The sequence below is a fragment of the Diceros bicornis genome, chromosome 28, assembly GCF_020826845.1.
Source record: "Diceros bicornis minor isolate mBicDic1 chromosome 28, mDicBic1.mat.cur, whole genome shotgun sequence".
NCBI classification, from domain to species: Eukaryota; Metazoa; Chordata; class Mammalia; order Perissodactyla; family Rhinocerotidae; genus Diceros; species Diceros bicornis.
This window is the reverse complement of record NC_080767.1, coordinates 34208478-34235812: the sequence shown is the minus strand read 5'-3', so window position 1 is coordinate 34235812 and position 27335 is coordinate 34208478. Positions and strand designations below refer to the sequence as shown.

General features: G+C 41.9%; 1 protein-coding gene across 3 annotated transcripts in view; it reads right to left on the bottom strand.

The window, feature by feature from the left end:
• Nucleotides 1–3617: 3617 nt before the first annotated feature.
• PBX3 (PBX homeobox 3) overlaps nt 3618–27335 on the bottom strand; it is a 209811-nt gene continuing 186093 nt past the window's right edge. For 2 of the 3 annotated variants that reach the window (XM_058524054.1, XM_058524055.1), the window contains exons 6-9: nt 10152–10317; nt 8789–8901; nt 7897–7986; nt 3618–5156 (exon numbers count right to left, since the gene is read on the bottom strand). In XM_058524054.1, coding sequence (XP_058380037.1) covers nt 5064–5156; nt 7897–7986; nt 8789–8901; nt 10152–10317 — 462 coding nt within the window. In that variant the 3' untranslated portion in view covers nt 3618–5063. The remainder of the gene's footprint in view (nt 5157–7896; nt 7987–8788; nt 8902–10151; nt 10318–27335) is intronic. The other variant, XM_058524056.1, reaches the window with a different exon arrangement.

The following is a 27335-nucleotide window of genomic DNA, read 5'->3' as shown; positions in this document are numbered from 1 at the left end:
TATCTTTTTTGTTTAATTGGCGTCAGTTCAGATCTAGCAGATTGCTAATAAAATTCTGGATTTCCATATTTAATGATGCGTACACTTTCTGCTGAAATTTTACCAGGAAAAAAGAATCAGCCTTTTATTATCTCCTGACTTGGTGGTGAGAGGTGAGGCCGAGGCCTCAGTCCAGTCTTGAGGTCTGGGTGGAGCAGGCGGGATGAGATGAATTGAAGAGGCAGAGCCACCCGCAGGACCCTCACCCAGCAGCTGACACCCCCTAGCTACTCTTCTGCTGACCGGAAGTAATCATTCCAGCCAGAGGGGCCAGAAACGAGGCGTTCCCTTCTGATCTGGGGCACCATGTAACAATAACAGTAAGAAGGGAACCCACCCGACCCCACCCCACGGACCAGGCACCATGTGTGCATCAGCTCACTTAATCTTTATGACATCCTATGAGGTAGATAGGAACCAAGTTCCCATTTTACAGAAACTGAGGCCACAAGCAGAGGAGGTGACATGCCCAAGGTCACACACAGCTGGTAAGTAGCAGAACTGGACTCGACTCCAGTGCCCTGACTCCAGTGCCCTAGCCCTTCACAGCACATCATGCTGCTCTGAAGGAGATGCATCAACCTGGGGGCCAAAAGACCTGGGTTTTATCAACAGTGAGTGAAGTGGGACTTGCGCTGGGGGCAGGGCATCAACGCAAGCTGGAATTCAACTGCAAATCACAGGGTGAGTCGTGCACTAATAGGTGACAAGAGCAGCCAGCCTCGGCCTCCACTGCGCGCAGGGCGCTTTACCTGTACCAGCTTGTTTGATCCTCCCTACAAGGCTGGGAGGCAGGTGCTTGACAGCTAAGGAAACTGAGGCACAGGGAGGTTACAAGGACACACAGCTAGTGTGAGGTAGAGCCGATTCCACCCTGGGCAGTCTCACTCAGGAGCCCACATTCATGAACGCTGAGCTATGGTGCTTTCCTAGGGGCCACACTGAACCCCTGGGGCCAGCACCCACTTGGCTGTGAGGTGTGGCTCCTGGCAGCGCACTTGGCAGGCCCACGTGGAAGCAAGCTCCGTGCACGTCAATCGGCTGTGTCTGTGACAGCTGAGTCATCAGGACTAGGGACCGAATCAGGGCTGCAGGGCCCAGCAGGGACGAGTTGCAGGCCATTCATTGGCCTGGAGTGCCTGTGGACAGAGCAGCCTTCCTGAGGGTGTCCCTGGGGTCCCAAGCTGCTGGGGAGATGAGATGATGGCTCTAATGGGGGGGCGGTTCTGGCATCCATCCCCTTCTCTGCTCAGTTCCCACCTCTGGCTCACCAACAGTGAGCCTGCCTAGCACGACAAGGAGACACCCTGACAAGACAGGTGGACAGGTGGTGTCACCTCTTTAAGCCTCAGATTCCCATCTAAAATTGGGATAATAGCACCCATCACATGGGGTTCCTTGGGCATTAAATAAGATAATGTACAGAAAGTACCTGGCAGAGCCCTGGTCCACAGGAGATGCTCAATAAACTGTAGCAGTCAGCCAGTGAAAGCCCCTTCTCATGACAGCAACAATTTTACACCTAAAACACCACCTCATCCGAGAGACTTATCCCCACGTCTCCCTGACGTGCTGCTCCAGAACACTGTCCCTCCCATTCCCATTTGTGGCCAGGGAATGGCACAAGGCTGCTGCTCACTGGGGCCTATAGAGAAGTTCTAACCTAGTTTGCAAGGCCACCTGGTCAGCTACACATAGAGATTCCCACACCACTTGTGTACGTCCACGTGGAAGACTGATACCTGTCCAACGGGAGCAGCTGCTCAGGCACTCGGCTCCAGAAACAGGCATATATTCTCATGTGAGCACACATGGGCGCAGTGCATCTAACTGCATACGTGGACAGGCCCCTTAGCCTGTGACTGGGTGCTTCAGGTGGTTTTCTGTTATTTGCTTTGACCTTGTGAACGGGTTATGGGACCCTCACTTCTCCAGTCTTGGGTTCAGAAACCTACCAGTCTTTGCAACACCCTCACTAGGCCTTTGCTTTCTGAACAAGGACGAGGCCCAGGATCTTGGCCTCTCGAGGGTTGGGGCCTGATCTCATTCATCTCTGGGTCTAGCCCCTAACCCACTGCTTGACCCAGAAACGGTACCTGGTGAAAATCTATCAAATCAACACATTTCACCCAATTTGGAGTAAGATATCAGAACCTTGGGGCCCAGGCCATGCTCATTTTATCTATGAAGTGAGGATGTTTCTGCCCTCCCAGAGAGGTACGTACCAAAGACCAAAAAGGGAAACACGTGGCAGTGCCTCCTCGACTAGTGGATAGGAAAGGAATTGCTATTTTTTTTTAGGCTTCCCCAGAATAAAGCCTTAGACTCACATGTTTCCCTCAAAGGTCGCTAGCAAACATGTGAATCTCCAGCCAACTCTAGGATATGCTTCCCTCAACAGGCTGGCCCGAGGTCAACCTGAGATGGTTCTTAGGAGGTGTGTGTTTCTGGACATTACAGATGTATTTGTGTGTGCACGTGTGTCAGGTTTCCACAGGATGTGTTTGCAAAACCACATGGCATAGAGATTGTTTTATGTACAAAGATAAGAAAGGCTGACCCACGAGCTAATCGAATCATGCAAATAACTACTTAGCCATGGGAGAGATTCCCACAGGCAGGCTGAGAGCCGGCGTGGGGAGGACAGCCTTGGAGGGCAATCTATTTTATAAAGTTTACTCTCACGGTACAACTGCCTCAAGATTAATGTGAACGGTGGCCCTAGACCTGTTTTGCCTGGCTCTACCAACTAAAGTAGTAAAACAGTGGTATTTATCATAGACAATTTGCTGCAACTGATTAACATTAATCTGATTTCCTGTGAGGCAACTTCCTTCAGATATAGTAAACAGGCCCATTACCTACTCCTGACTTCTTTTATTATAAAGATTTAGATATTAGTGACAGATACGTATGTAAACATACGGAATTTCTAAGAATTTGAAAAAAAACAAAAACAATGTTTAACCTAGTTAAAGAATGGCTAGTTGGTCTTACATTTTGTAAGTTCAGAGTTTTAAGAGATATGTTAAGAGAAGTTGGGGGTTTTTTAAAATGGCATCTGAGGCTCACTCTTTTTGGACAAACTTTTGCTTGTTCTTAACTAGTATCTCACAGAAGTTATGAAAGTGAAGTGAATGTGACAAGATTGGCTATTTTAAAAAAAATTACAAAAAACGTCTTTCCATTAGGTCAGGAGAGTGTGCGCTCCAAGGGCAGAGACATCTGGGTTCAAGGTGTGGCCCCGTTGTCCTAGGACTGTGACCCTGTGGCATTTGCTTAACTTTTATGAGTGTTGGTTTCCTAATCTATGAAAATGGGAATAATATTGTCGTTGCGGTGTTCTCAGAGCGTGAGAATCAAGCGAGGATGTGTGAGGATGGTCCAGCAGCTGGCAGGACCTGCAGAGAGAGCGTGGCCAGTCAGCAGGGGCTGTTCCTTCACCCCCAGCTGCACGTCATCTCCAAGTCCCTCTGTGACAGGCCCCACGTTTACTCGCCCAGGCCTGCTTCTGGGCAGGCTTCCTCCTTCGCCTGCACTGGCTCGCTCAAGCGGTGGAGTAAGAAATTACGTCAACATTTAATCATGAAAGCAAAAAGTTTATTCATGTTTGAAACTACATATAACTACCACGAGGAAGACTTTTTCAATCCAGGGTGTAATCCAGTTAGAAAGGAACACGAAACGTTTTTAATACATTAGAATCACCGCCACAAATTATTTTCATGACTCAATCAGTTTCAGAATCGCATACAATACAAAAAGAGAGAAAGGAGAGAGGGGGCCCCATTACACAGGGTGAAATATACAGTACTGAATACTGAAATCTGAATGCATCACAATTAGTCGCCGCTTTTTTTTTTTTTTGCATGGATTAGTAACAAGATGAAGAACATTCAAAATGTTTCCCAGTATTTACAACAGTTTTACTGATCCTGTGTTAAATTTAAGACCCAATGTTTCCACTCTCAGCTTTTTAAAAGTTGCAAATGCAACCCTGATTTTTCTTTTAAAAGATTACAATGTACATTACATTTTATGAAGGGAAACAGAGTTAATTACAAGATGCAAAAAGATAAGAAAGAGACAAACTACAGCGTGAGTATTGTTCAGAGGTAGTAAGTGAGGACTCTAAGCTACAGAACATGTTGAAATTCTATTGGTTTGTATGAGTTCGCATGAGGTAATAAAGCTGTGTTTTGATTGGTGAGATGTATAAATACTCTTTTGCTACACTATATACAACACTCCAGAGAGCGGGGCCTTTTGTCGATGCCCAGAGAACGTAGCAAACCTTGACAAGTCTGTGCAGCACCCAGCGCACACCGTAAAACCCCAGACGGATCTCGTGTTCACCTCTATCAGCAGCAAGTATCTTCATCTCTCAGAACAATCTGGATCCGTAATTTAATTACCGAGCAGACTCTGGGCACTGGTGCTTTCAGAGAGAGAAGAGATGCTACCAGTCTCTGATCTAATTATAACACAAGAGATCGCAACACAAACGTGACGAGGAAGATTCTTAGACACAACCATCATTAACAGAGATAGCCAAACGGCTCCTTTATTCCCACTCCGTTAGCGATATGAAAGAAAGACAATCCAAATCAGCGATGGAAATATGCGAGAAGTTCAATTTAGGTGAGGTGAATCTTTGCATCTGCTTTAACGATTGAGGTTTAGCATATATTGTACTTTTTTTTACCCTTAAGGCCAAGTAATTGGCAACTGTGAAACCATTAATGTAAAATATTGATAATAAATTATGATAAAATAGCTACAGCACTGTCAACAATGTTAAATCTTGGCCTAATTGGATAAAGTGCTTTTTTAACATTGTGTGTTTTTATATAAATACAAATGATTATGATTCCTTAAAAAACAGATTTACCAAGTTCTCTAATAAGACAAGGTTTTACAGTAAAGCTGTAGATGGTGGGCTACAAAAACGCTTTCCTTTTCCTCCTATTGCTCTGAATGCACTTATCAAGGCATGTCAGCTCAGGGAAAAGTGTTGCCAGAGATTAGTTAGAGGTATCAGAGTGCACACTTCCTGGGCCTTCTGTAGGAGAAGTCACAGAAGATGGAGTTGTTGCGTCCTGCCAGCCTCCATTAGCCTGAAAGGAGAAACACAGTTCAACGGGTGCACGTCTACATATTAATTCTACTCCCCAATTTAAAACACCCAGATGACAACATGAGAGCAAAGATGCATTAGCAAAATGTATTTTCTAAACCCACTTTGGCAGGAGTTGGAAGCATGTGTTAAAGTGGGATTAAATGCATGTAAAACAAATCCATCCCACCAAGTAAAGACTTGGCAATAAATCAGCACGCCGAAGCAGGGCTTCAGCTAGTCTCAAGCTGGCACCAAGCTCTGCCTCGGATTTGCCAGTACAAATAAAGTGACTTGAAAAGAAATCTTTTAAGAATAGAGCAGTGGAGAAGCTCGGTGCAACGCCTCAGCAAGACTGTGGGCTCCACGAAGTATTCACTTCAGCCTGGCTTAATCCTTGTTTCCAGAGAGAAGAAGTTGTCCACCGTTTTTCCATACATGCCTGACAGCCAGCTACTACAACCCTTGAAAATGAAGGCCAGAATTTCCCTCCAAATAGGATCCTCCAGAATGAAAATGCACGACCGGTGGAGGGGCACACACTATTCAAATCTGTATTCCAATTATCTGTAACTGGAGCGCCTATTGGGGATGCTGCTACCGCTTTCCACACGCCACTGGCCCTTCCTGCCTCAGACCTGCATCAGCAACTAACAGTACTCAGAAACAAATCTGCCTTCTGTCCCAGCCTATAGAGGCAATTGCTGAAATCAACGTCGGATCAGATTTCTGCTGTGGCAGACAGCTTGTCGCTACATATTTTTGTGGCAGTCAGGAAGAAGGAGGCGCTGGGCCTGTGAGTTGGGGAGCACTGAGTGGAAGTGATGGGGTGGGCCTTTCTGGAGAGAAGGCAACGGGGAGCCGGCTGACACCTAGGGCCTGCGGCACAGACCGGCCTCGTGCTGTGCTGCCCCCAGACCTGGACCACCCACACCAGTGTCAGTGTGGGTCATAAGGTCCCCCATCTCCCTCCCATCCGCCTGCAACCTCTGCGAGTCCATCCAAAACGTCTTCTTTTAAGGCCTGTGCCACCAGGCTGCTGAGAACTCTGTCTGGCTCCCCAACCCAGCCTGGATCTGGCTGTCAGATGAGCCTTGTGCTGGGCATTTTTCCTTCTCCCATGATCACTGTTCTTAGAGAACTCCCTGTCTCTGACTGACTGCACAGTTCTGCAGAGGAAGCACCTTTCCTCCCTCTGGGACCACAGGGAGAGGGGAGGAACCAAACAACCCCACAGAGATGACCAGAGCCAAAGGGAAAAGGATTTTCCAGCCTTGAGGAACACCAAATTCAGGTAAGGAAAAAAAAAAAGAAAAGCTGCAGTGGTCTATTTTCAAAGCCCCAGTTGTGCAGGGTTGGATGGTGACATGCACACGTGTGTTTGTGTGGATTCTAAGAAATCCTCTTCTCTATCTAAAAGATAAGCTGTTTCCCCCCCTCAGGTATGAAAATCTACTTAGAAAAACTCTTACGCAGATACAAGTCTAAAGATATTCCATCTGAAGTAAACATCATTCCTCTTTTATCCAAATTTATAAACAACAAACGTATAATATTTTTACCCAGCGTGGCAGCTGGAGGAGAGATTGTCAGCAAGCATTCTTTTTTTCAAAATAAATTAATCCTTCCTCTGGTGGTTTGAGATTATGCACTGTATTATACAACAGCGCCTTATCAAGCCTCATCAGGGAAGATGGAACTCACGTCTGTAAAGTGCTGCAGGCAATCACAGTTTCATATTTTATCATGTTGATAAGGATATCGCACATTCTCTGAAGCATTTCAAAACACTTAAATGAAAAAGGAGAAATGCAACTAAAAGGCTTTTTATATGGTTTGTTGTGGGTTATTATGAGTTATTTATAAACCCAAAAAGAAAGATTTGACATCTCAAATGTAAAAGATTTGAGTATTTAATGGTCCTTTTTTCCCTTCACAATTGAACATCCTCAATCACTTTTTAAATCATTAATATTTACTCTCATAGCAAGCCAAGGCCCAAAAAAGGGAGAATTTTGTCCATTTTCTTCCACACTTGTCTGCCAGGAGTTAGGCAGTTCATTTCCTCTTAAAGTCTAGATCCCAGATTCTGTCCACCACTCCATCCAGCTTCACCCTGGTGACCCAATCTCCTGGTCCCTTTCAGGAACTGTGTGTTTTGCCATTTTCCATCCATGTCAGGGTGGGAGGAAAAGTAAAGTTTTGGTGAATTGGTTACAAAAGTTAAAATTATTTCCTCCATAATTAAAAACTGAGAGGCCATTAAAAATGCTGAACATGTTTTGTATCCCACACTGACAATATAGCAAGTTGCTCTTAAGAACAGAATTTTTTGTTCAGCTTGGTTTGTTGATCTGTCTGGGGCCCTCTAAGGTTGTCACCTTCACCTGAGCTGTGTTTGGGAATTTTTCCTGCTGCTCGAGTCTAAGATAAATGACCTGTTTTTCACTATTTCCCTGGAACACAGCACAGCCAGCAGGAGATGGCATCTTAATGCGCTGATGCTTAAGTCCCTATTGATGACAGAATGTCAGCCACTCTGGACATCTCTGAGGACTTCTAAGGGCATCTAGGTAACGTCAAATTTAGGTTCATAAAATAAAAGTGCAGTAAAGATGCTGCCTTCCCCACCTGCCAACAAGATGAGAAGCCAAGTCAAATGGCCATTAATTAATTTATTAGTCATTGTTTACCTGACGCTGTTCCTACAGCTCTTCGACCTGGTTCCCCAGAGTACTCACATTTAAATTATGTGGACTGTACAGTGAGTTTCCTCCAAGGCCGTCACTGTAGCCTCCCGTCTGATTGATAACATGACGGAGGGTATCCACCTAGAAGTGAGACGAAATGGAAGTCATCATCCCAAATCTATTAAAACGTCATCACTTACAAAAGTGAACAATTTGAATTATGTGTGCCACGAGGGTTTAGCATCTTCAGTGAAAGACAAATTTATCAATCAAACACGACTGGCAGAATTTCAACAATTCTTTGCATATTTAAACTCACACATCTTTGTTTTTCATGCCAGCCAAACAATAACATCTTCATGGCAATGCAAACTTTCCGTCTACACCAACCAAATGTGTGTGGCTGTGGGTGAAAACTACTTATAAATATGTATACTGGATCTCAACCTCTCTCTCATACACACACACACACACACACACACACACACACACACACATCTATATGCCTAAAAACAAGTAGTTGTTCTCAATTAAGAGGACGAGAAAAGAGCTGAACCTGGAACATACTTTAAGAACTCAGGTTTTGGTACACTGACTTAAAAAAATACAGAAATGAAACAGAGTAATATGTTTTTAGACCATACACACACTGACACACACAATTTTTCTGCTCTCTTTTGTTATGAAAGATGCACCCAACCCCTCTCCATGAGCTCAAGCCAGAGCCGAATGCATTCACAAAGTTCATCAGGTTTGAATCGTCAAAAGTCACTTTTCACTTGACTTCTCATGAAATTAAATGGTGGGGCGGACGGGTTACGTTTGGAGGCACCCAGCACAGGTTCTGCATGGATGTGCAGACCACTTCCATGGGTTGGAGTCAGGAGTTTTGAGCCCAAACCCTACCCTGCTAGAAAGGCCCCCGCTGGGGCATTTCTCCTACCTGTGATTGCACATTGGCTCCGACTTGGGACCCTTGGTAAGAATCCCCATTCAGACTCTGCATGTTCATGAACATGTCCCCAGAATTTGGGAGGTTAAAAGAACCAGAAGAACCTGGAAAGGAAAGAGTTAAGTAGCTGAATAACAGAGAGCTAAACACACAATCCTCAAAGACCTAGAGGCAGGGAAAGGAGAAAAGGTACAGAAGGGAAAGGTTGTGCACAACATAAAGCATTTCCAGACCTAAGAGGATGGAGAATAACTCCAAAGAATTAGGTCCTGTGACTCATTTTGCATCTAAGAAAGTCCCGTCAATGGGGAAGCCCAAATAAGAAACAAAGAGAATATCAAAATAAACAGAAAACCTGGCCTGGAACCATCCCCTCGTTGTCATTTCTCTCCAGGATTTGGTCATTAAATGAGCTCTTCACCATCATTAACTGTCACGGTGGACAATTACCCAGAGAAGAAACATTTTTCTGAAGTTCTTTCTTAGCCATACATTCTACCTAACTTTCCTTTCATTTGTTTTCATGTTCCATTAAAAAGAACTGGGGGGTGGGGGTGGGGTGGGGAGACGGACGGAGACAACAAAACAAATAAACAAAAAGCCCCTCACTTTCTGAACTTTTAAAGATCTATTTAAAAGATCTCCTTAGAAAAGCCCCTCGAATTGCTTCTCCAGTCCATCTGTTTGGACTAGTTGCACATCTTTCATTTCACTCAAGTTCCCTGTAATTTTAAGATGTTTCTAACTCCATCACAGATGTCACATAAAATTTGGCCAAAATGTGTTGTATGAGGAGCCAGATGTTGCATCCATGTATTAAATACCATACCCCTCACTGCTAACCACCTACAAAGGCTACCAAGCCAGCACAGGTGCTAAGGAAATGCTAAGAAAGACAGCAGACTAGAATCTGCGGCTACATTAGGTAGCAAGCACTGCTGTACTTAACTCCAACATTCTAGCTTCATTATACACAGCAACAGGTAAATTTCCCACTTGTGCTATTTTATTCTTTGACAGACCACTATTGACCTTAAAATGATACATGGAACAATACAGTTAAAATAATCATTAGTGATAACACTTTGCCTAAGTGCTGAATTGAAAACCACTACTAAGTGTGCAAGTTCCAGAATCTACCAGAAGCGAGCAGCACTCGCTATGAACAATGGGTTTATAGGCTCTGGCCATCCACTCATTCACCCTTTATGAGAACATGCCTGTATTTTAATTCAAATCTTCCTTTACAAATCCACTGTGTCCTCAGTATGGCTCTTGTTTCCTGGCCTGTGGGACAGGGTTTTGTGGCATAAGGCTGCTGGGGCCAAGTAGGGGGTGAGCACCCAGTACGTACCAGAATTTGGCGTGGTGGGTGAATTGGTCTGGTTGTTCTGCACAGCTGCGGCTACTGCGTGTGCGGCTGTCACAGCTGTCTTTGCAGCGTAGAGGTTGGCTTCTTCCTGAAACTTGCCGATATTCTTCTTGTACCTGATCCGTTTGTTGCCAAACCAGTTGGATACCTACAAATTGCAGGGACATGAATGAAGGAGAAGAGAGGTCAAGGGGGGTGGGGTGGGGGAAGCCAAGCTTACAATAATAATTGTTGGACACCAAGGGGATACCTTGGGAGACACTCAATTCCAAGCCTGCAATCACATCCTGTGGATAATGCATAATGGTTTTAGGGGTCCACTTTCTCTTCTGGCAAAACTCTCAACACTCCTGGAATAATACCGCTTAGCCACAGTAACACTAAAATGGCTGGGGGCACTGTTCAGTAAAAAATATTCGATTGGTATACAGCAATTAGTATATAAATGATCAGTCCCCCCAAAAGTAGCTGAAAAACTAAAGGAAATAGTTGTTAAGTTAGGTAGATAATAAGAATACTTGAGAAAGAATGACTTATTCTTTTTGGGTCTAGAACAATTTTGGCAGCTGTATAGTAGAATGATGTCTGGCCTGCTGAAAAGAGTAACATCAATTAATAATGGATGAAAAATCTCTTTGTCTTCCGCCTTAGAAGATACTGTATGTCTGCCAAGATGGCTTCTCAAGCTCTGCCAGTTAACACGCGAGAAGGTCACAACTTGAAAACTCAAGTAATTCCAATAAGGTCAAATGCAAATACAGAGGAGCAGCTCTGATTTCATCAGGTGGAATATACTGATTTCTTTCACAAACTACTTATGATATCAGCTAGCGCAAACGGAAGAGATTTCTAAAGAGGCTCTTGGCAACTGGCAGATTTCATCACATTTCATTGACAGCAAAACTTCAGCCCAGGACTCATTGCTCATAGTTATGTTACATGTTCAGGCATCTGTAGCTCAGCTATATAAAGAAGAAGCTAAAACCCACACAGCAATTTGTAAGAAGGTACCCACTTGCTATATGAAAGACTCTGACCTCTCTTTTGTTAAAGTAACAATTTAAAAATGCTTTTCAATAATTTCTTAATAATCTGTCAAAGTGGCATGTTGCTGTGTTATCAGGCTGGTGGGACACTGTTTCACCCTGAACAGCTCTTCAGAGGCCTGTGGAAAAATAAGGAGTAGTATCAGCCTCTCCAACCCAATTTACACCAATGGGCACACTTGTTGACCATCTCTGCCAAGTCTTTAATTGCTTTGGAAATAGAACTCTCATTCTTCAACCTACAGGACACTCATCCTTCCAGAAGAAGCCAAAGAGCTCTGGCAAGGGAGCCATGTGAGGAAGACAATGTTGGCCTTGCTGCTGCCCACATGCTGTCCCATCCTGGGGAAGCACTGTGTGCACACATGCACATGCATACACATGCAGGCACAGTCACTGAGGACCATGCAGCAACCATGCGCATAGCTTCCTCAGAGAGAAACAAGCCAAAACTCATCAGGAAGTAAATACGTTACAGATGAGGATTCCCTAGATGTTTCTGTTCCACCATCACTTGTTCCCCTCTGAAGGACTGTATGTATCCCTTCCTTCCTTCATACCAAACAGCAGTGGTTATAATAACTATCATTTAATGAGTATCTCCTATGTGCCAAGCATTAAGCAGAGCCCTTTGCATATATTTTCTCATTTAATCTTAATCTCAAGGGCTAGGTGGTTGGTTGAGGTGGTTACACAGGCATCACACCTGTCCCCAATCCAATGGCCTTTTCTCTCTCCTCAACTCGTTTGACCTCTCAGCAGTGTCTGATACTTGTAATTACCACCCCTCCTTCTCAAAGCTCTTTCTTTGCATGGTTTCTGTGACATTCCCTGACGCACCAGAGTGTGTGTGTGTGTGCGTGCTCGCATGTCAGTGTACTTTCTCCAAGACTCAGCTCTTGGCCCTCTTCTTTTTCTCCACATTAATGATTTCAATTATTATCTCTGTGTGGATGACTCCCAGATTTCCATCTCTATCCCTAACATCCATGAAGAATTTCAGTTCTCGATTTTTAAGACATTTCCATATAAATGTTCTGCCATAACCTCCAACTCAAGAGGTCTAAAATGGAACTCTCATATCCTCTCAACTTGCACCTCCTCTCGTATCTCTTCGTGTTCATGCATCTCCACCTCCAGAGACTTGGTACCTCACAAAGTCCCTGATTTCTCTGTTGGATGTTTTAATGGATATACGGTTCTCCATTTGGAACTAAGATCCGGTTCCCTTTCACTCCACTCACTTGTCTTAGTTTCTAGACTGTCACAACATTAGGCTCTCAAATAGCCTGGAGGGACCAAACCCCACCCTGCTGCTGGCCTTCTCTGCGCTCCCTTCTTTGAGCCCCACATGCTTGGGGCAGGTGCACATGATAATTGTGTAGGACGTGGTAGTGGACAGAGGAGTTAGGAGAGGACACAGGTGAGAAGGCAGTGAGGGCCTGAGCCAGGTAGAGTGGCAGGAGTTGGACAGAGCAGATATCATGGAGGAGAAATAGGCAGAATTTGGCCACTGACTAGCTGTGGAGGTCAGGGGAGAGGGAGAAGCCAGAGACGATGCTGATGTGGGGCCCAGGCCTCCACAAGGATGGAAACAGATGCACTGGGAGGGATTTCTGCACCAGGAGAAGTCAGCATCAGTGACTATTACGATCCATTCCCATACCAGAATTATATGACTCCAAAAACAAAAGTTTAATCAAGATGGAAAAAGGACTCTAAAGGAACCCATTCTTATTATGCTTGTTAAAGCAAGTTCTCTTAGACCCTACCTCACCTTTCAAAAGTGCGTTCTCAGCTCAGGAGGCAGACCTACAGAGCTGGTTTGCAAAAAAGCTGCTTCAATATATAATATCACTCTAGCTTGTCTGAATAAGGCTGTCAGGCCTTTGAAAGAGTTAAATATTGACTATATCTATAGCGCAAAGGGAGATATTCCTGATTGAGAGGGAATTTGGCATTTCTTAAGCATAATTAATGAAAATTCTCCAACTCTGAATTTAGCAACAAAGGCCCATTTTAGAATTCTCCTAAATAATTCTCTGTTGTATTCTGTACTTTGTAGTTAATATTACCTTGACAATCAGAGAAGCTATAATACATTAATGAAACCTAGCCTGGAAAATCAGATTACAGCTTTATTAACAGTTTCATAATTGAGGAATCTCTGTACTATCGAAGGTCTCATCTCTAGATATGTAAGAATCCTGTGTTTATGCATACCCCTGGACCAATCAAACAACAGTCATCACTAATAAAGGTTTATTTAATTCTCACAGTAAAATTTTAATATCACCAGCAGCCTGGGGAAGCTTTAGCAAGTGGATTTGCTTGACATCAGATCGTTTCTATTCTGCTAGTCCCAATACTTCTTAATCTTTAATATCAAGGCAATTAAAATTAATGGCCACTCATCCAAAGCTACTGTGGGCAGTGTTTCCTTGACATCAATTGTTTGATGGGATTACCTAGAGGTTAAACTAACAAGCAAGGTTTAATTGGAAGCAATGAAAGAAGCAGTGATCATATGTTATGTTTAACCTGCATAACCACATCTAAATGAATATCTAAAAATGTTAAACTATTTCTCAAATTAAAATATGCACGTCACATTCTGATATCACAGATTTTGGTATTGCAGCAATAAGCTATTAAGACCACACTGCTGCAACTGGGATCAGTGTAATTAATGTATAATTCGACACCTAAGTTCAGGAATTTTTTTCACCTTCTGAAAACAGATGGATACAATTAGTTGCAGAAGAACCCTACCTTCACCTAGTAGGAAGCACCAAAAGCTACCGATCGCATGTGGCCCCCTCCTACACAGTGCTCATGTGGGGCCAGGCTGCACACATGGGGCACTAAACAGAGCAGAGCTTACTCCATCTCTGAACTGGAATGGTCTGTACATTGGTCCCAGAATAGAAACACAAGCAGGAAATTGGTGGAGAGAAAGGCAACACACTGTCCTGTGCTTCTCTTTTGAGCCACATATCAAGGATCCATGACTCTGGACTGTGCAGAAGGCGAAGGGCCAGGCATGAATTTTACGATTAAAAATGATAATAAAAACACAAGTACTCGCCTCCTTCTACTGATGTTCATTGCTATCAGCTCCCAGACTGTGAGCCTCTGGTAATCAGGGCAATGAGTAGTGAACATTCTGCAGGTTGCTAATTTTCTGGAGCCCTTCTGCAAGGCCAAGCAGCGGCCGGAGGAGCTTATGGTCTCTCCCACTTACTACAGCCACGCATTTCCCCAACTCATTTCAGCTGCAGATCGCCAATCGCTTTTAAAAGGTAAAATGTTTTTATATGTGGAATCTAAAAAAGACAAACTCAGAGAAGTAGAGTGGTGGTTACCAGGGGTTGGGGGGGCGGAATGGGGAGATCTTAGCCAAAGGGTACAAACTTCCAGTTATAAGATTAACAAGTTTTGGGATCTAATGTACAGCATGGTGATTATAGCTAATAACACTGTATCATGTACTTGAATGTTGCTAAGAGAATAGGTCTTGAATGTTCTCACCACAAAAAAAAGAAATGATAACTATGTGATGGGGTGGAAGGGATAGCTAATACTATGGTGGTAATCATTTTGCAGTTTATAAATGTATGAAATCAACATGTTGTACACCTTAAATTTATACACTGTTATGTGTCAATTATATCACAATAAAGCTGGAAAAAAGTAAACATGTTTTCCAAACAATATAATAATAACTAAATTCAACTTTTATATCACTTTTTTATGTTTCTCAAAAAGGTACTCAGAACCTTTGACTCAGAACCTTCAACTGAGGTAGGTAAGTCAGACATGGTCAGTAGTGTATAATGGGTGCTTGGGACTCAGGCTCTGGTTTCAAATCCAAACTCCGCCATTTACTGAGTGACTCTGGGCAGGTTATTTTAGTTATTTTAATGTCTCCTCTCATATACAATGAGAATAATAAGAATATATCTTCCTCATAGAATTGTTGGGTGCATTAATGGTTTTGGCCCATAGTGATTACCTGACAACTGTTAGCTATTACTATCACCATCACCCATGTTTTATCAATGAAGACACAAGAGATCTGGACTATACATGAGTTGCCCAAAATCATCCAGTAAAGTGTGATGGATCCAGATTACAACCCCAGGACTCCCTGTCCACTTTTTCCTTTTTTTTTTGTTAGCTGCCTGAGCTAATATCCGATGCCAATCCTCCTCTTTTTTTGCTGAGGAAGATTGGCCCTGAGCTAATGTCCACGCCCATCTTCCTCTACTTTATATGGGACGCCACCACAGCATGGCTTGGCAAGCAGTACATTGGTGTGTGCCCAGGATCCAAACCTGCGAACCCCGGGCCATTGAAGCGGAGCATGCGCACTTAACCACTGCGCCACTGGGCCGGCCCCACACTTTTCCCTTTTTTATAATCAATTGGGATATGTTTTCTCAGCACCTGTTATGGTCAATACTATACTAGGTGCCATGGTGAGATGAAAAAATAAACATGTACCCCTACCTGCCTAGAATTTATAATCTGGTTATGAAAACAATGCTAGACACTCAAAATAATTAGCAAAAATTGCAGGATGGTGATGATCACATGCCAAGCTATAGAGTACAGATTGTAAGTACAGCAGGAATTTGAAGGAAGGGAGGTCCCAGCAGGTCTGGGAAATCAGGGGAGACTTGAACCGGACCTCAGCTTCAATTCAATTCAATAGTATTTTTATTGAGACTCAGTATTTCAGAGGTACAAACATCTAGAAGCACTGCTGACACAAAAAAGCCAAAAAACACAAGCTTCTGCCTCTCTCTCTCTGGACCTCTCCAAGATCCCAGAGACTTATTCCACTCTCTAACTTAACTCTCTTGTCCCTTCTTAACCTCTAAAGCCCTCTTTCTAGTAAAAGAGGAAGGAGAAGTCATTCTAAAGGCAGAGGAAAGGAGAATCAAGGTGGGTTTCTGCAAGAGGTGACACCTGAGGGGAGGACGTACAAGCGAGGAAGGCTTCTACTGGGGAGAATGAGGGAGCAGGGAGAGAGGAGGAAGGCAGGGGTACAGGGACGAGTGCAGGAAAGGCACCTGGAGGAGGCAGGCTCTGACTAAGGAGCAGGAAAGGGAGAGTGCGCTAGGCAAAGCAAAGCCTGAAGAGGAGCCCCACAGGTTACCCCACACCTCCCCCTCCAAGGGCTCACCAAGTGGAGGAGAGACTGAGATTGTGCCCAAGATTTCTAGAAGTACAGTGGGGAATGGGTTCCAGTGAGGCCACCTGAGGCCAGGTGAGGCAGCATTTCCACTCAGGTGCGTATCCTTTGTCAGTGGTCTGTGCACTTTTTGCTGGAATACTCTCTAAAGAAATTTTTTTTTTTATAATTTTATTTATTTATTTATTTTCCCCCAAAGCCCCAGTAGATAGTTGTACATCGTAGTTTCACATCCTTCTAGTTGCGGTACGTGGGACATGGCCTCAGCATGGCCAGAGAAGCGGTGCGTCGGTGTGCGCCCGGGGTCCGAACCCGGGCCGCCAGCGGCGGAGCGCGCACACTTAACCACTAAGCCACGGGGCCGGCCCACTAAAGAAATTTTGAAAATCAGGTACCTGCTCACACATTTTTTTCTCCTTTGCACATTTTTTAAGTCGGCATCTACAATTTTTCATTATAAGTTTATATAGTTGTAAACAACGTTATTTCAGTATGTCATAAATGTTGACATTTTAAAATAAAACTCTAACACTGTACTTTAAAATGTATCCAACCAGGGCCGGCCCCATGGCTTAGCGGTTAAGTGCGCGCACTCTGCTACTAGCGGCCCAAGTTCGGATCCCAGGCGCGCACTGACGCACCGCTTGTCCAGCCATGCTGAGGCCGCGTCCCACATACAGCAACTAGAAAGATGTGCAACTATGACATACAACTATGTACTGGGGCTTTGGGGGGAAAAAAAAAAAGGAGGAGGATTGGCAATAGATGTTAGCTCTGAGCCTGTCTCCCTCAGGAAACAGAGGAGGATTAGCATGGATGTTAGCTCAGGGCTGATCTTCCTCACAAAATAAATAAATAAATAAAATGTATCCAACCAAATATAAATAGAAAAGCAATTGATACCCACTATCCATTTTAAAAATAAACTTGCTTTTCTTTTCTTTCTTTTTTTTTGGTGAGGGAGATTGTCCATGAGCTAACACGCGTGCCCATCCTCCTCTGTTTTATATATGGGATGCCACCACAGCATGGCTTGATGAGCGATGCATAGGTCTGCACCCAGGGTCCGAACCTGCAAGCCCTGGGCCGCCAAAGCGGAGCACATCAACTTAACCACTATGCCATCAGGCTGGCCCATGGCTTTTCTTTAAGAGTTGAAAATTTTGCATTCTTTTTTGTTCTTGGAAGTATATTTTCATTTCACTTCCCTCCCATGTCACCCTAATGCAATACACTTTTATGCTCTACAAAAGAAATATATGGAAATGAACATTTTAAACTTTTTATTTCTTGTAATTATAATGCTCTACATGTTGAATATATCTTTCTGGGTTAAGGTATCATTACAGTTAATCTAAAATTGATCAAAGCAATACACACACTTATTTTGATAAATGAAAATACTTATTTTGACCATCAAAAGTAAGATTTTCTCACACATGCATTTCTTAATCAGAGGGGAGGGGGGTTATACAGTGCTGATTGAAGGAGGTTTGGTTATTACCGATATTTCACACAATCCCTTCCTGGGCACCAGAGCGGGTCTCGCCCTTTGGGGTAATGGGCCATAGTATTGGGTGGGAGTATCCTTTTCATCAAGTAGGAAAAGGGCAAGTGGGAAAGGGGGAAGGGAAAAAGGCACCCCACATGATGCACTTTCTGAGGCACACGGATTTGAGGAAGGAGTATAGATACATAAGGAAAGCTAGCTGGTGAAAACCTTAAAACCATGCACACCCTAGTACCCTTTGGAAAATCTTCAGCTACTTTGTGGATCCTGTGGAGCCTAGTTCAGACTGCAGCCTTAAGGGAGCAGGCTAACTGGCTACATTTTAACTTGTGTGAGCACAGTGTGGGAGGTCCTTGGATGGGGCGTGCCTGGTAAAGACCTTTAGCTCTAACAACCAGGCTCACTCAGGCAATCACTGCTATGTGCTACAATGACCTTTGGGAGCTGGACAAAAAACAAGTTCGTCAGTTTCAGGAAATTAAAAATGTTCTGATTAAAGAAATAAACCTAAGGGGGTAGATACAGTTTACTTTTTATTTAGCATAACCTTTCTGCAGAGTAAGCCAGCAAATATGTACATACCCTTTAACTCACCATTACTAAGAACTTATCTTTAGGAAATGTTTAGAGATAATTGTGCAGAGAGATTTGCTACAGTCCTACTTACAGTAGGAAAAAAAGGAGATTAATTTATAGCACATCTGTATAATGGAATATGATCATTGATTAAAAATCATGTTGAGCAAGAAGACTTACTGCCCTGGGGAAATATTCACAATATATTATAAAGAGGAGGAAAGCACATTTTTTTGCTTTGCATACAGTATAAGAATTTTTTTTCATAAAAATACACATAGACATACATAGGTGTGCACATGCACACATATGCACACACGTATGCACAGGAAAAAAGTACTAGGACACACATACCAGTATGTGATTATCTTTTAGAGTGAGTTTATAAGTAATTTCTATTTTTGTGTTTTTCTGTGTGTTTTCAAATATTATCCAAATTGATTTCAGATAAGCAGGTATCGGGGATTTTTTAAATTAGAAAAAATGTAGTTTTCAATGAAAAAAGTAACCACTATGCTTTTTAAAAAAGCACTTAGAAGTCATTTAACAATCTTTAAGAGTGGAAGTACCAGGCCTTGTGCTGGCCCACACAGCCACAGGAATCAACAATCCCATTCCTGTATTCTATCTGGAGGATGGGGTTAGCACATCCAAAAATTCCTGAAATAATTAAAATCAGACACTTTGTAAATCTCAAGCCATTAAAATTTCCCAGATTGCTTTGCATTTAAGAAAAACTCCATGTTCAAATTAAAAATCTAAACCATCTACAATGTGTCTATAGTCACTGAATGTCAAATTATTAATTACCATTAGTTGTATCTTACATTTCTAATTCTATCACTACATTTACTTATCATTTTAGTAACAATGTTAAATAAAAGAGAAAAATTACTACTTAAAGACAATCTTCAAGAGGCAGAAGTGCAGAACTTTAGAGTTCATCCTTAGTTTTGCTTCCTTGCATAAAATACGTTAGGGAGAGGATCAGCATTTGTTTGGAAAAGCAGCAGCTGACACTGAAACATCATTATTGAAATTAGCAAACTGAAAATTTATGAAGCACAAATCTTAGAAAAATCTGCCTTTGTGTTTCCCATGTTTACTTGTGATGCATACTTTATGGACTGTGCCTAATTAAATGCAACAGATTATGAAATGTTGAAATGCCAAGTTGTGTATAATGGAACATGTAGCATATTTACATGGTAAACAATTTTACCTCTAATAAATAGTTGCTCCCTAATCAATATGTTTCCATCCCCATTATATGATTCAATTTGAAATGAGGGATGGAAGCCAGATACGGTTAAATTTTTAAAGTTAATGTTAATAAACTAAATCTCGTTCTACGTGGTGCACATTCAGTAAAGTTTACATAAGGACAGAAGGCTGGACACACTGCAGACAACCACATGCGTGCATTCCCTTGAGAACCCCGGGGGCGGTTGGAGCAAGAGCTTGAGAGCTGGACAGACCTGCGTGTGAATTCCAGCTCTGTGTTTTCCTAGCTGTGGTACCTTAGTCAAGTCACATCATCTAGGGTCTCCTTTCCTGGTCTGCAAGATGGGATAACAATGCCTACTCCTCACAGACTGTCGTGAACATTAACGGAGATAACGTGAAAATGCACAGGCATGTGCCTGGGATGTACTAGGCAGCCAATAAATGTTAGCTCTCCTGTTTCTTAACACAAACAAGCAACAAGAGCAACAACAAAACCCTCTACAGGCTATGCTTGCTTCCTGCTGTCACTAGGTTGGGTCACCCTTTTCACAGGAGTTCAGATTCTGGGAGATCCAGTCCAGGCTCCCAGTGTTGGTGGGGTACCAGCAATGGGGAAGAGGCAGCAGTGAGAGAAGGGAAAAGGGGGTGCTCCCCTGCACACCTGAGCACAATAAACTTCCTACAGAGGAGGGTAACACCCAGACCAAGAGCTCCTGTCTGTCACACACCTGCTGGGCTACTGCTCTGCACAAACAGCTGACGGCACTACCTATGCCTCCTCGTCCCTCCCCACTCCTGCCCCACACAGCCACTTGCAGGACAATGCATTGGACCTAGAATTGATGAGAAACCTGGGTTTGGATCTTCCTTGCACATCCATTTCTAACAGCAGCCATCAATGGAGAGCTCATCACGAGCCTGCCATCGCACCAGGAACTTTCCATGCGCCATCTCTTTTAGCCCTCACAGACACCCAGTTTTACTGATGTAAAAATGGACGTCAGAAAGTTTATACACCCTGCCTGAAGTTACACAGCCTTTCCTGTGCTTTCTCCACTATGCCTTATCTAAGAACACCTGCTTTTTTCTTGATATCCCATAAATTTTTTGTGTGTGTGTGAGGAAGGTTGGCTCTGAGCTAAGATCTGTTGCCAATCTTCCTCATTTTGCTTGAGGAAGATCGTCCCTGAGCTAACATTTGTGCCAGTCTTCCTCAATTTTGTATGTGGGATGGCTGTCACAGCATGGCTTGATGAGCAGTGTGTAGGTCCATGCTGGGGCTCTGAACCTGTGAACCCCGGGCCGCTGAAGCAGAGCACGCAAACTTAACCACTACACCACCAGGCCAGCCCCCATAAAAATTTTATTAAAATTGTTTATTCAATTTTCTTTCTTTTCCATTGTATTAAATGGCTAGGGCTACAAAGGTATATTCTATCTTTTCAGTGCAAAATACTTCAGCTCCTTTATGGTTAAAATGTGGGCTAGCCCAAGAATCCAAACGATTTTTTTTTCTTTTTAGAATCATTTTTTTTCTTTTGAGAAAATAAGTTCCAAATTCCTAACAACTGACTTGAAAACCAACTTCTAAAACACAATCCACTTCTAATCGGAGAACTGAACAAACAGAAATTCAGTTTCCATAGTATTTGAAATAATTTAAAACAGATTCACTTGTCAAGTACTATATTTTTTTTATTTGAGGCTGTGAAAAATTTTATTGCCATAATGTACTGACATCCTTACAGTCTGGCTTTGCCCTTTCTACTCTGCACAATAGACTGATAACTGCTTGTGACATTCACAAAGAGGCTCATCTGCAAAAGTATATAAAGCGGCAGCCACAGGACACACAGAACAGATGACACCGTTCATCTCCCTGAAACACGTGCTGCTGGTGGTTCTAAATTACCACAGATGGTGTTTTCAATCAAAGATTTTTTTTCTTTAAAATTTCCTCTCTCATTTAAAAAACTAAAAATGTGGTAGGTATACAGCTGCACAGCTTCCTCCATAGGCTCCGTGGAAAGCCTCTTGGACAGACTTGGAAACACTGACATCACAACTGTGGAACTGCTTCCATCAGCTGCACTGAAAGGTGGAGCCATCTCCCAGGCAACACATGAGCATCCCAGAATGAAAACTCAAGAGCACTCTTTAAACAGTAATGGACTAGATTTTTTGTCCAGATAAGTTCCATGTAAATCTAATTCCTGTATCTGAAAACATCAAAATCTATCCAGTGTCCTACGTAAAGAAATCCTAGAGTCAAGCCTTTTGTTTCATGGAAATCTTTCTTTATTCAAACACCACTCCCTACCAAATACACACCCCCGTTTTATTCTCTTTTTAAAAATCCAGAAAATTGCTTTCCATTTATTTAAAATGGGAATAGCTATCCTCAAAAAGTATGCTATCTTTTCCACATACATAATTAGTTATCACTAAAAATGAATCACATGCGTTTTTAGAGTAAAGAATACAACAAGGGTGGGTCTATTCAGAGACTAATCACAGACACAACCCCACTTGCCCCCACACTCCTCTGGCTCTCACCGTTAGGGAACCTGTGAAAACCTGGGGGCTGGCGGCTGAATGCACACTAGTTTGCTGGGCTCAGGGCCTCTGTTCCCTCTTTCTTTTGGAACCTTTACAAGGCTCTGTATGCACATCACACCCAGCAAGAAAACTCTCATTGCGTGGGTGACAAATTAGCATTTATTGAGCACTCATGATATACCAGGCCCTGTAATAGGCCTTCTACATATATGATCTCATTTAGCCCTCAAACCTCTGAAGAAATTATCATGATCCTAATTTTACAGGTCAAAAAATGGAGACTTCAGGTTAAATAATTTGCTTAAGGTCACACTGCTACTTAATACTGGCAGAGTGGAGTCTGAGTGGCTTTTCTGCACCTTCCCACACTGAATGTACAGTCATCTGGAGTTAAAGTCTCAATTTCTCAAAATAAGTGATATGAAAGGATAGCACCACTACCTAAAAGGAACACAAGTAACAAAACTTAGTAGTGGTAAAAAATCTGGTGCACCTGCAGGGCAATGGTCTACATATTTTAACTTGAGGAAGCCAAGAGGGAGAAAAGGAAACTATTTATACTACTTCAGAACTTCTCTCCCTTGATCTTCCACCCAGTCACCTGACAAGGTCCCAGTGGGGGTAACCCAATTAGCTCTTTTTTGTGTGTGTGAGGAAGATTAGCCCTGGGCTAACATCCCTGCTCATCTTCCTCTACTTTATATGGGATGCTGCCACAGCATGGCTTGACAAGTGGTGCGTCGGTCTGCGCCTGGGATCTGAACCTGTGAACCTCGGGCTACCGAAGCGGAGCGCTTGAACTTAACTGCTATGCCACCAGGCCAACCCCAGTTAGTTCTTTTACCCCCTTCCACTCCTGGACTCCGAGGTTTGCTAGGGCAAGTCACAAGCCCAGGTCATTGGCTGGCTCTGCCAATGATTCTACCTTTTGAGACTCATCTTTGACCAGATCATTCATGCCACACACATTTAAAGAGTGCCCAGCAGGCACTGTGTTCCCCAGTGCGGGCCCTGACTCTTCCCATTACCTTTAGCCTCCCAAATCCAATCTGACCCTCACCCTCATTCTGTCTGTGACCATATGTCCTCTTGTAATAACAACAGTTGTAACATTTACACAGGGCTTCTTAAGTGCCAAGTACTATTCTAAGCACTCCACATATGTTAACTCATTAAGCCCTCATTAACAATCCAATGAGGTAGGTTCTACTATTTCCCCTATTTTATGGATAAGAAAACTGAGGCATAAAGAATTTAAAAAAAGAAAGAAAAGGGAGTGAATATCTGAAAAGAACAGGTATATTTAGAAACATTTTACAAAGAATATAGAAGACTGTGAATTGCCTCTGGAGAGGGGGACTAAGAGTCTGAAATAGAAGGGAAACCTGGAAGAACCAACTTTTGGTTTTGTTGAGCCCTACTGTATGTTTTTGTTAAATTTCCTTAATTTCTGCACTTGTCTTTATTATTCCCTTCCTTCCATTTTTTTTGGTTTAATTTATTGACCTTTAATACCTTGAGATGGGCCCTTAGCTCACTGATTTTCAGCCTTCTCTCCTCCTATACATATATATAACACATACACACACACACACACACATATATATAATATATATTTAAAGCTATAAATTTCCTTCTAAGCATGGCTTTAACTGCCTCCCATGAATTTTGATAGGTGTATTTTCATTATTATCCAGTTAAAATATTTTCCAGTTTCCACTGTGGTTTCATTAACTCATGAGTTATTAAGAAATATATTGCTTTATTTCCAAACACATGGGAATTTTCTAGTTATCTTTTGTTATTGATTTTTAGTTTAATTCCACTGTACTCAGAAAACATACTCTATTTTTTAATTATTCAAAATTATTTAAATTATTGTTTTAAATTATTTAAATTATTGTTTTAAATTATTTTTAAATTATTTAAATTGTAAATTATGTTTGAAATTATTTAAAATGTATTGAGAGTTGCTTTATGGCCCAGAATATAGTTAACTTTCAAAATGTTCTGCAAGTGCTTAAAAAGACGTACTCTGTGGTTTTTGGGTACAGTGTTCTATACATGCCCATTAGGTCGTTTGCTAATCATGGTCAAATGTCCTATATCTATGCTACGTGAAGTGTGGTTCCAGAACCATCAACATCAGCATTACCTGGGAGCTGCAAATTGTCAGGCCCCATTGTAGACCCTTTGAATATGGCCCAGGAATCTGCAATAAGCTCTCCAGAACATTCTTATGCATGCTAAAGTTTGAGAAGAACTGTTCCATGTCCTACTGATTTTGTGTGTGTGTGTGTGTGCGCACGCGTGTCTTCTTCTGTTACAGAAAGGTGTGAAAATTTCCTACATTGATTTTGGATTTATCTATTTTTCTTTGAAATTTTGTAAGTTTTTGCTTTATGTTTTTTGAGCTTCTGCTATTAGGTACACACAAATACAGAACTGCTGTGTCATTATTATTTAGTGCCTCTCTTTATCTCTACTAAAACCTCTTGCCTTGAAGTGTTCTTTATTTGATATTAATAAACACCAACTTTCTTTTAGTTGTTTGTATGTTATATTTTTTCCCATACTGTTACTTTCATTCTGTGTCCTTAAGTTTTAGACGTGTCTCTTAGAGAACATATGTAATTGTTTCATTTTTTATCTTATCTGACAATATTTGCCTATTACTTAGAGTATTCTTCAATTCATTTACATTTAATGTAATTATTGATATATTTGGCTATAAACCTATCACCTTACTAAATGCTTCTTATTTGTCCCACGTACTGTGGGACTTACTATGCTTACACTTACTATGCTTTTTTCCCCCTCTCCTTCTTGCCTTCTTTTAGATTGCTTATTTTTAAAAATCATTCCACATTTCCTTCTTTATTAGTTTGGAAGTTCTATACAGACGACCCCCAAATTACGATGGTCCAACTTATGATTTTTCTACTTTATGATGGTACAAAAGCGATATGCATTCCGTAGACCATACTTCGAATATTGAATTTTGATCCAGGCTAGCAATATGCAGTACAATAGCCTCTCTTGATGCTGGGCAGCAGCAGTGAGCTGCAGCTCCCAGGCAGCCACGTGACCACCAGCGTAAAAAACCAATACGCTTTCAGCCGTTCTGTACCCACCCAGCTATTCTGTTTTTCACTTTCAGTTTTGTATTCAACAAATTACGAGATATTCAATACTTTATTATAAAATAGGCTTTGTGTTAGATGATTCTGCCCAACTGTAGGCTAATGTAAGTGCTCTGAGCATGTTTATGGTAGGCTAGGCTAAGCTATGATGTTCAGTAGATTAGGTGTATTAAATGCATTTTTTGAGTTACAATTTACCATCATAAATTGAGGAAGCTCTGTACTCTTTTAGTATTCTGTAAGTGACTACCCTAGAGATTATATATTCCTGACTATCAAAGTGTAACATTAACCGGTACTTTTACATTAATTGGTACTTCTATCATATTTCACAGAAAATGCAAGAGCATTAGAACACTTACCTTCCCCTAATAACTTACAAGACATTACTGTTGTGTATTTTAATTCTATACACACTGTAACTAAATAAGACATTATTATTATTTTAAACAATCAATATTCATTTAGATTCATGTACACATTTACCCTTTTCTTTCCTTTCTCCTCCTTCCTGTATCTCCCACCCTCTATCTGGAATCTTTTTACTTCTGCGTGAAGAACACTTTTTGTACTTCCTTAGAGAGAAAATGGGAAAATTCTCTCAATTTTTTACTGAAAATGTCTTTACTTCACCTCCACTATTAAAGGACATTTTTGGCAGATATAGAATTGTAGGCTGACATTTAATTTATTTAATCTCTTTAAAAATATCATTCTACCGTATTATGGCTTTTTTGTTTTCATTAAGAAATCAGTGGTCAGTCTAATTGCTGCTTTTTTGAAGGCAATCTTATTTCTCCCTCTGGTTGCTTTTGTTTTGACTGTGTTCAGTGTGGATTCCTGTTCATTTACTATGTTTGGGGGCTGTAGTTTTTTGTGGATCCAGGGCTTGGAATCTCCCATCAGTTTTGGAAAGTTATCAGCCTTTACATTTCAAATATTACTTCTGACCCCGTCCTATGTTTGCTTCTGGGACTCCAATTACATTTATGTTAGGCTTCTTACTGTATCCTCAATGTTCCTTACTCTCGCACCTGATTTTCTAACCTACTGTCTCTCTCCATTCTTTAGTATGATTTTCTTATGACCCATCTTCCAGTTCACTAATTCTCCCTTCAGTTATGTTTAATCTGCTTTTAAATCCATACACTGAATTCTTAATTTTTGTTACTGTGTTGTTGTTTTTTTTTTTTTTTTTTTGGTGAGGAAGATTGGCCATGAGCTAACATCTATGCCATTTTCCTCTATTTTTTATGTGGGTCACCACCACAGCATGGCTTGATGAGTGGTGTAGGTCCGTGCCCAGGATCTGAAACTGTGAACCTGGGCCGCCACAGCAGAGCACACTGAACTCAACCATGCCACTGGGCCGGCCCCTGGTTACTGTATTTTTTATTCTAAAATTTCCCTTTGACCTTTTTTATGGTTTCCAGTTCTCTGACAAAATTCTCAATTGTACCTTTTATTTCCTTGTATATATTAAGCATAGTTATTTTACAGTCCATATCAGATTCTTTTATTTTCTAGATTTCTGTGGGTCTGTTTCTATTGTCTGTTATTTCTGCTGGTTTCAGTATATGTTGTCATGTCTTCTTGTATGTCTATTTTTTTTTGATTGTGTGCCCAATATTGTATTTGCTTTGTTTACAGAAACCACCTGAAGCCTAGAATGATGCCTTCTCCACAAAAAAATGTACTTTTGCTTTGTCCAGGCACCTACGAGTACTGGCAATCCAATTTCAAAGAGGTATTTTGAAGCAGAATTACAGTCTCTGTGAGGGTCCATGTACTTCTAATACACCTTTGCTACTAGGATGTAGCCCTAGTAGTCTAAGTTCTAACCCAAAGCAAGGGAAATAAAGTAGCCTCCCTTGGTAGGTCCTAGGCACCTAAACACCAATTCCC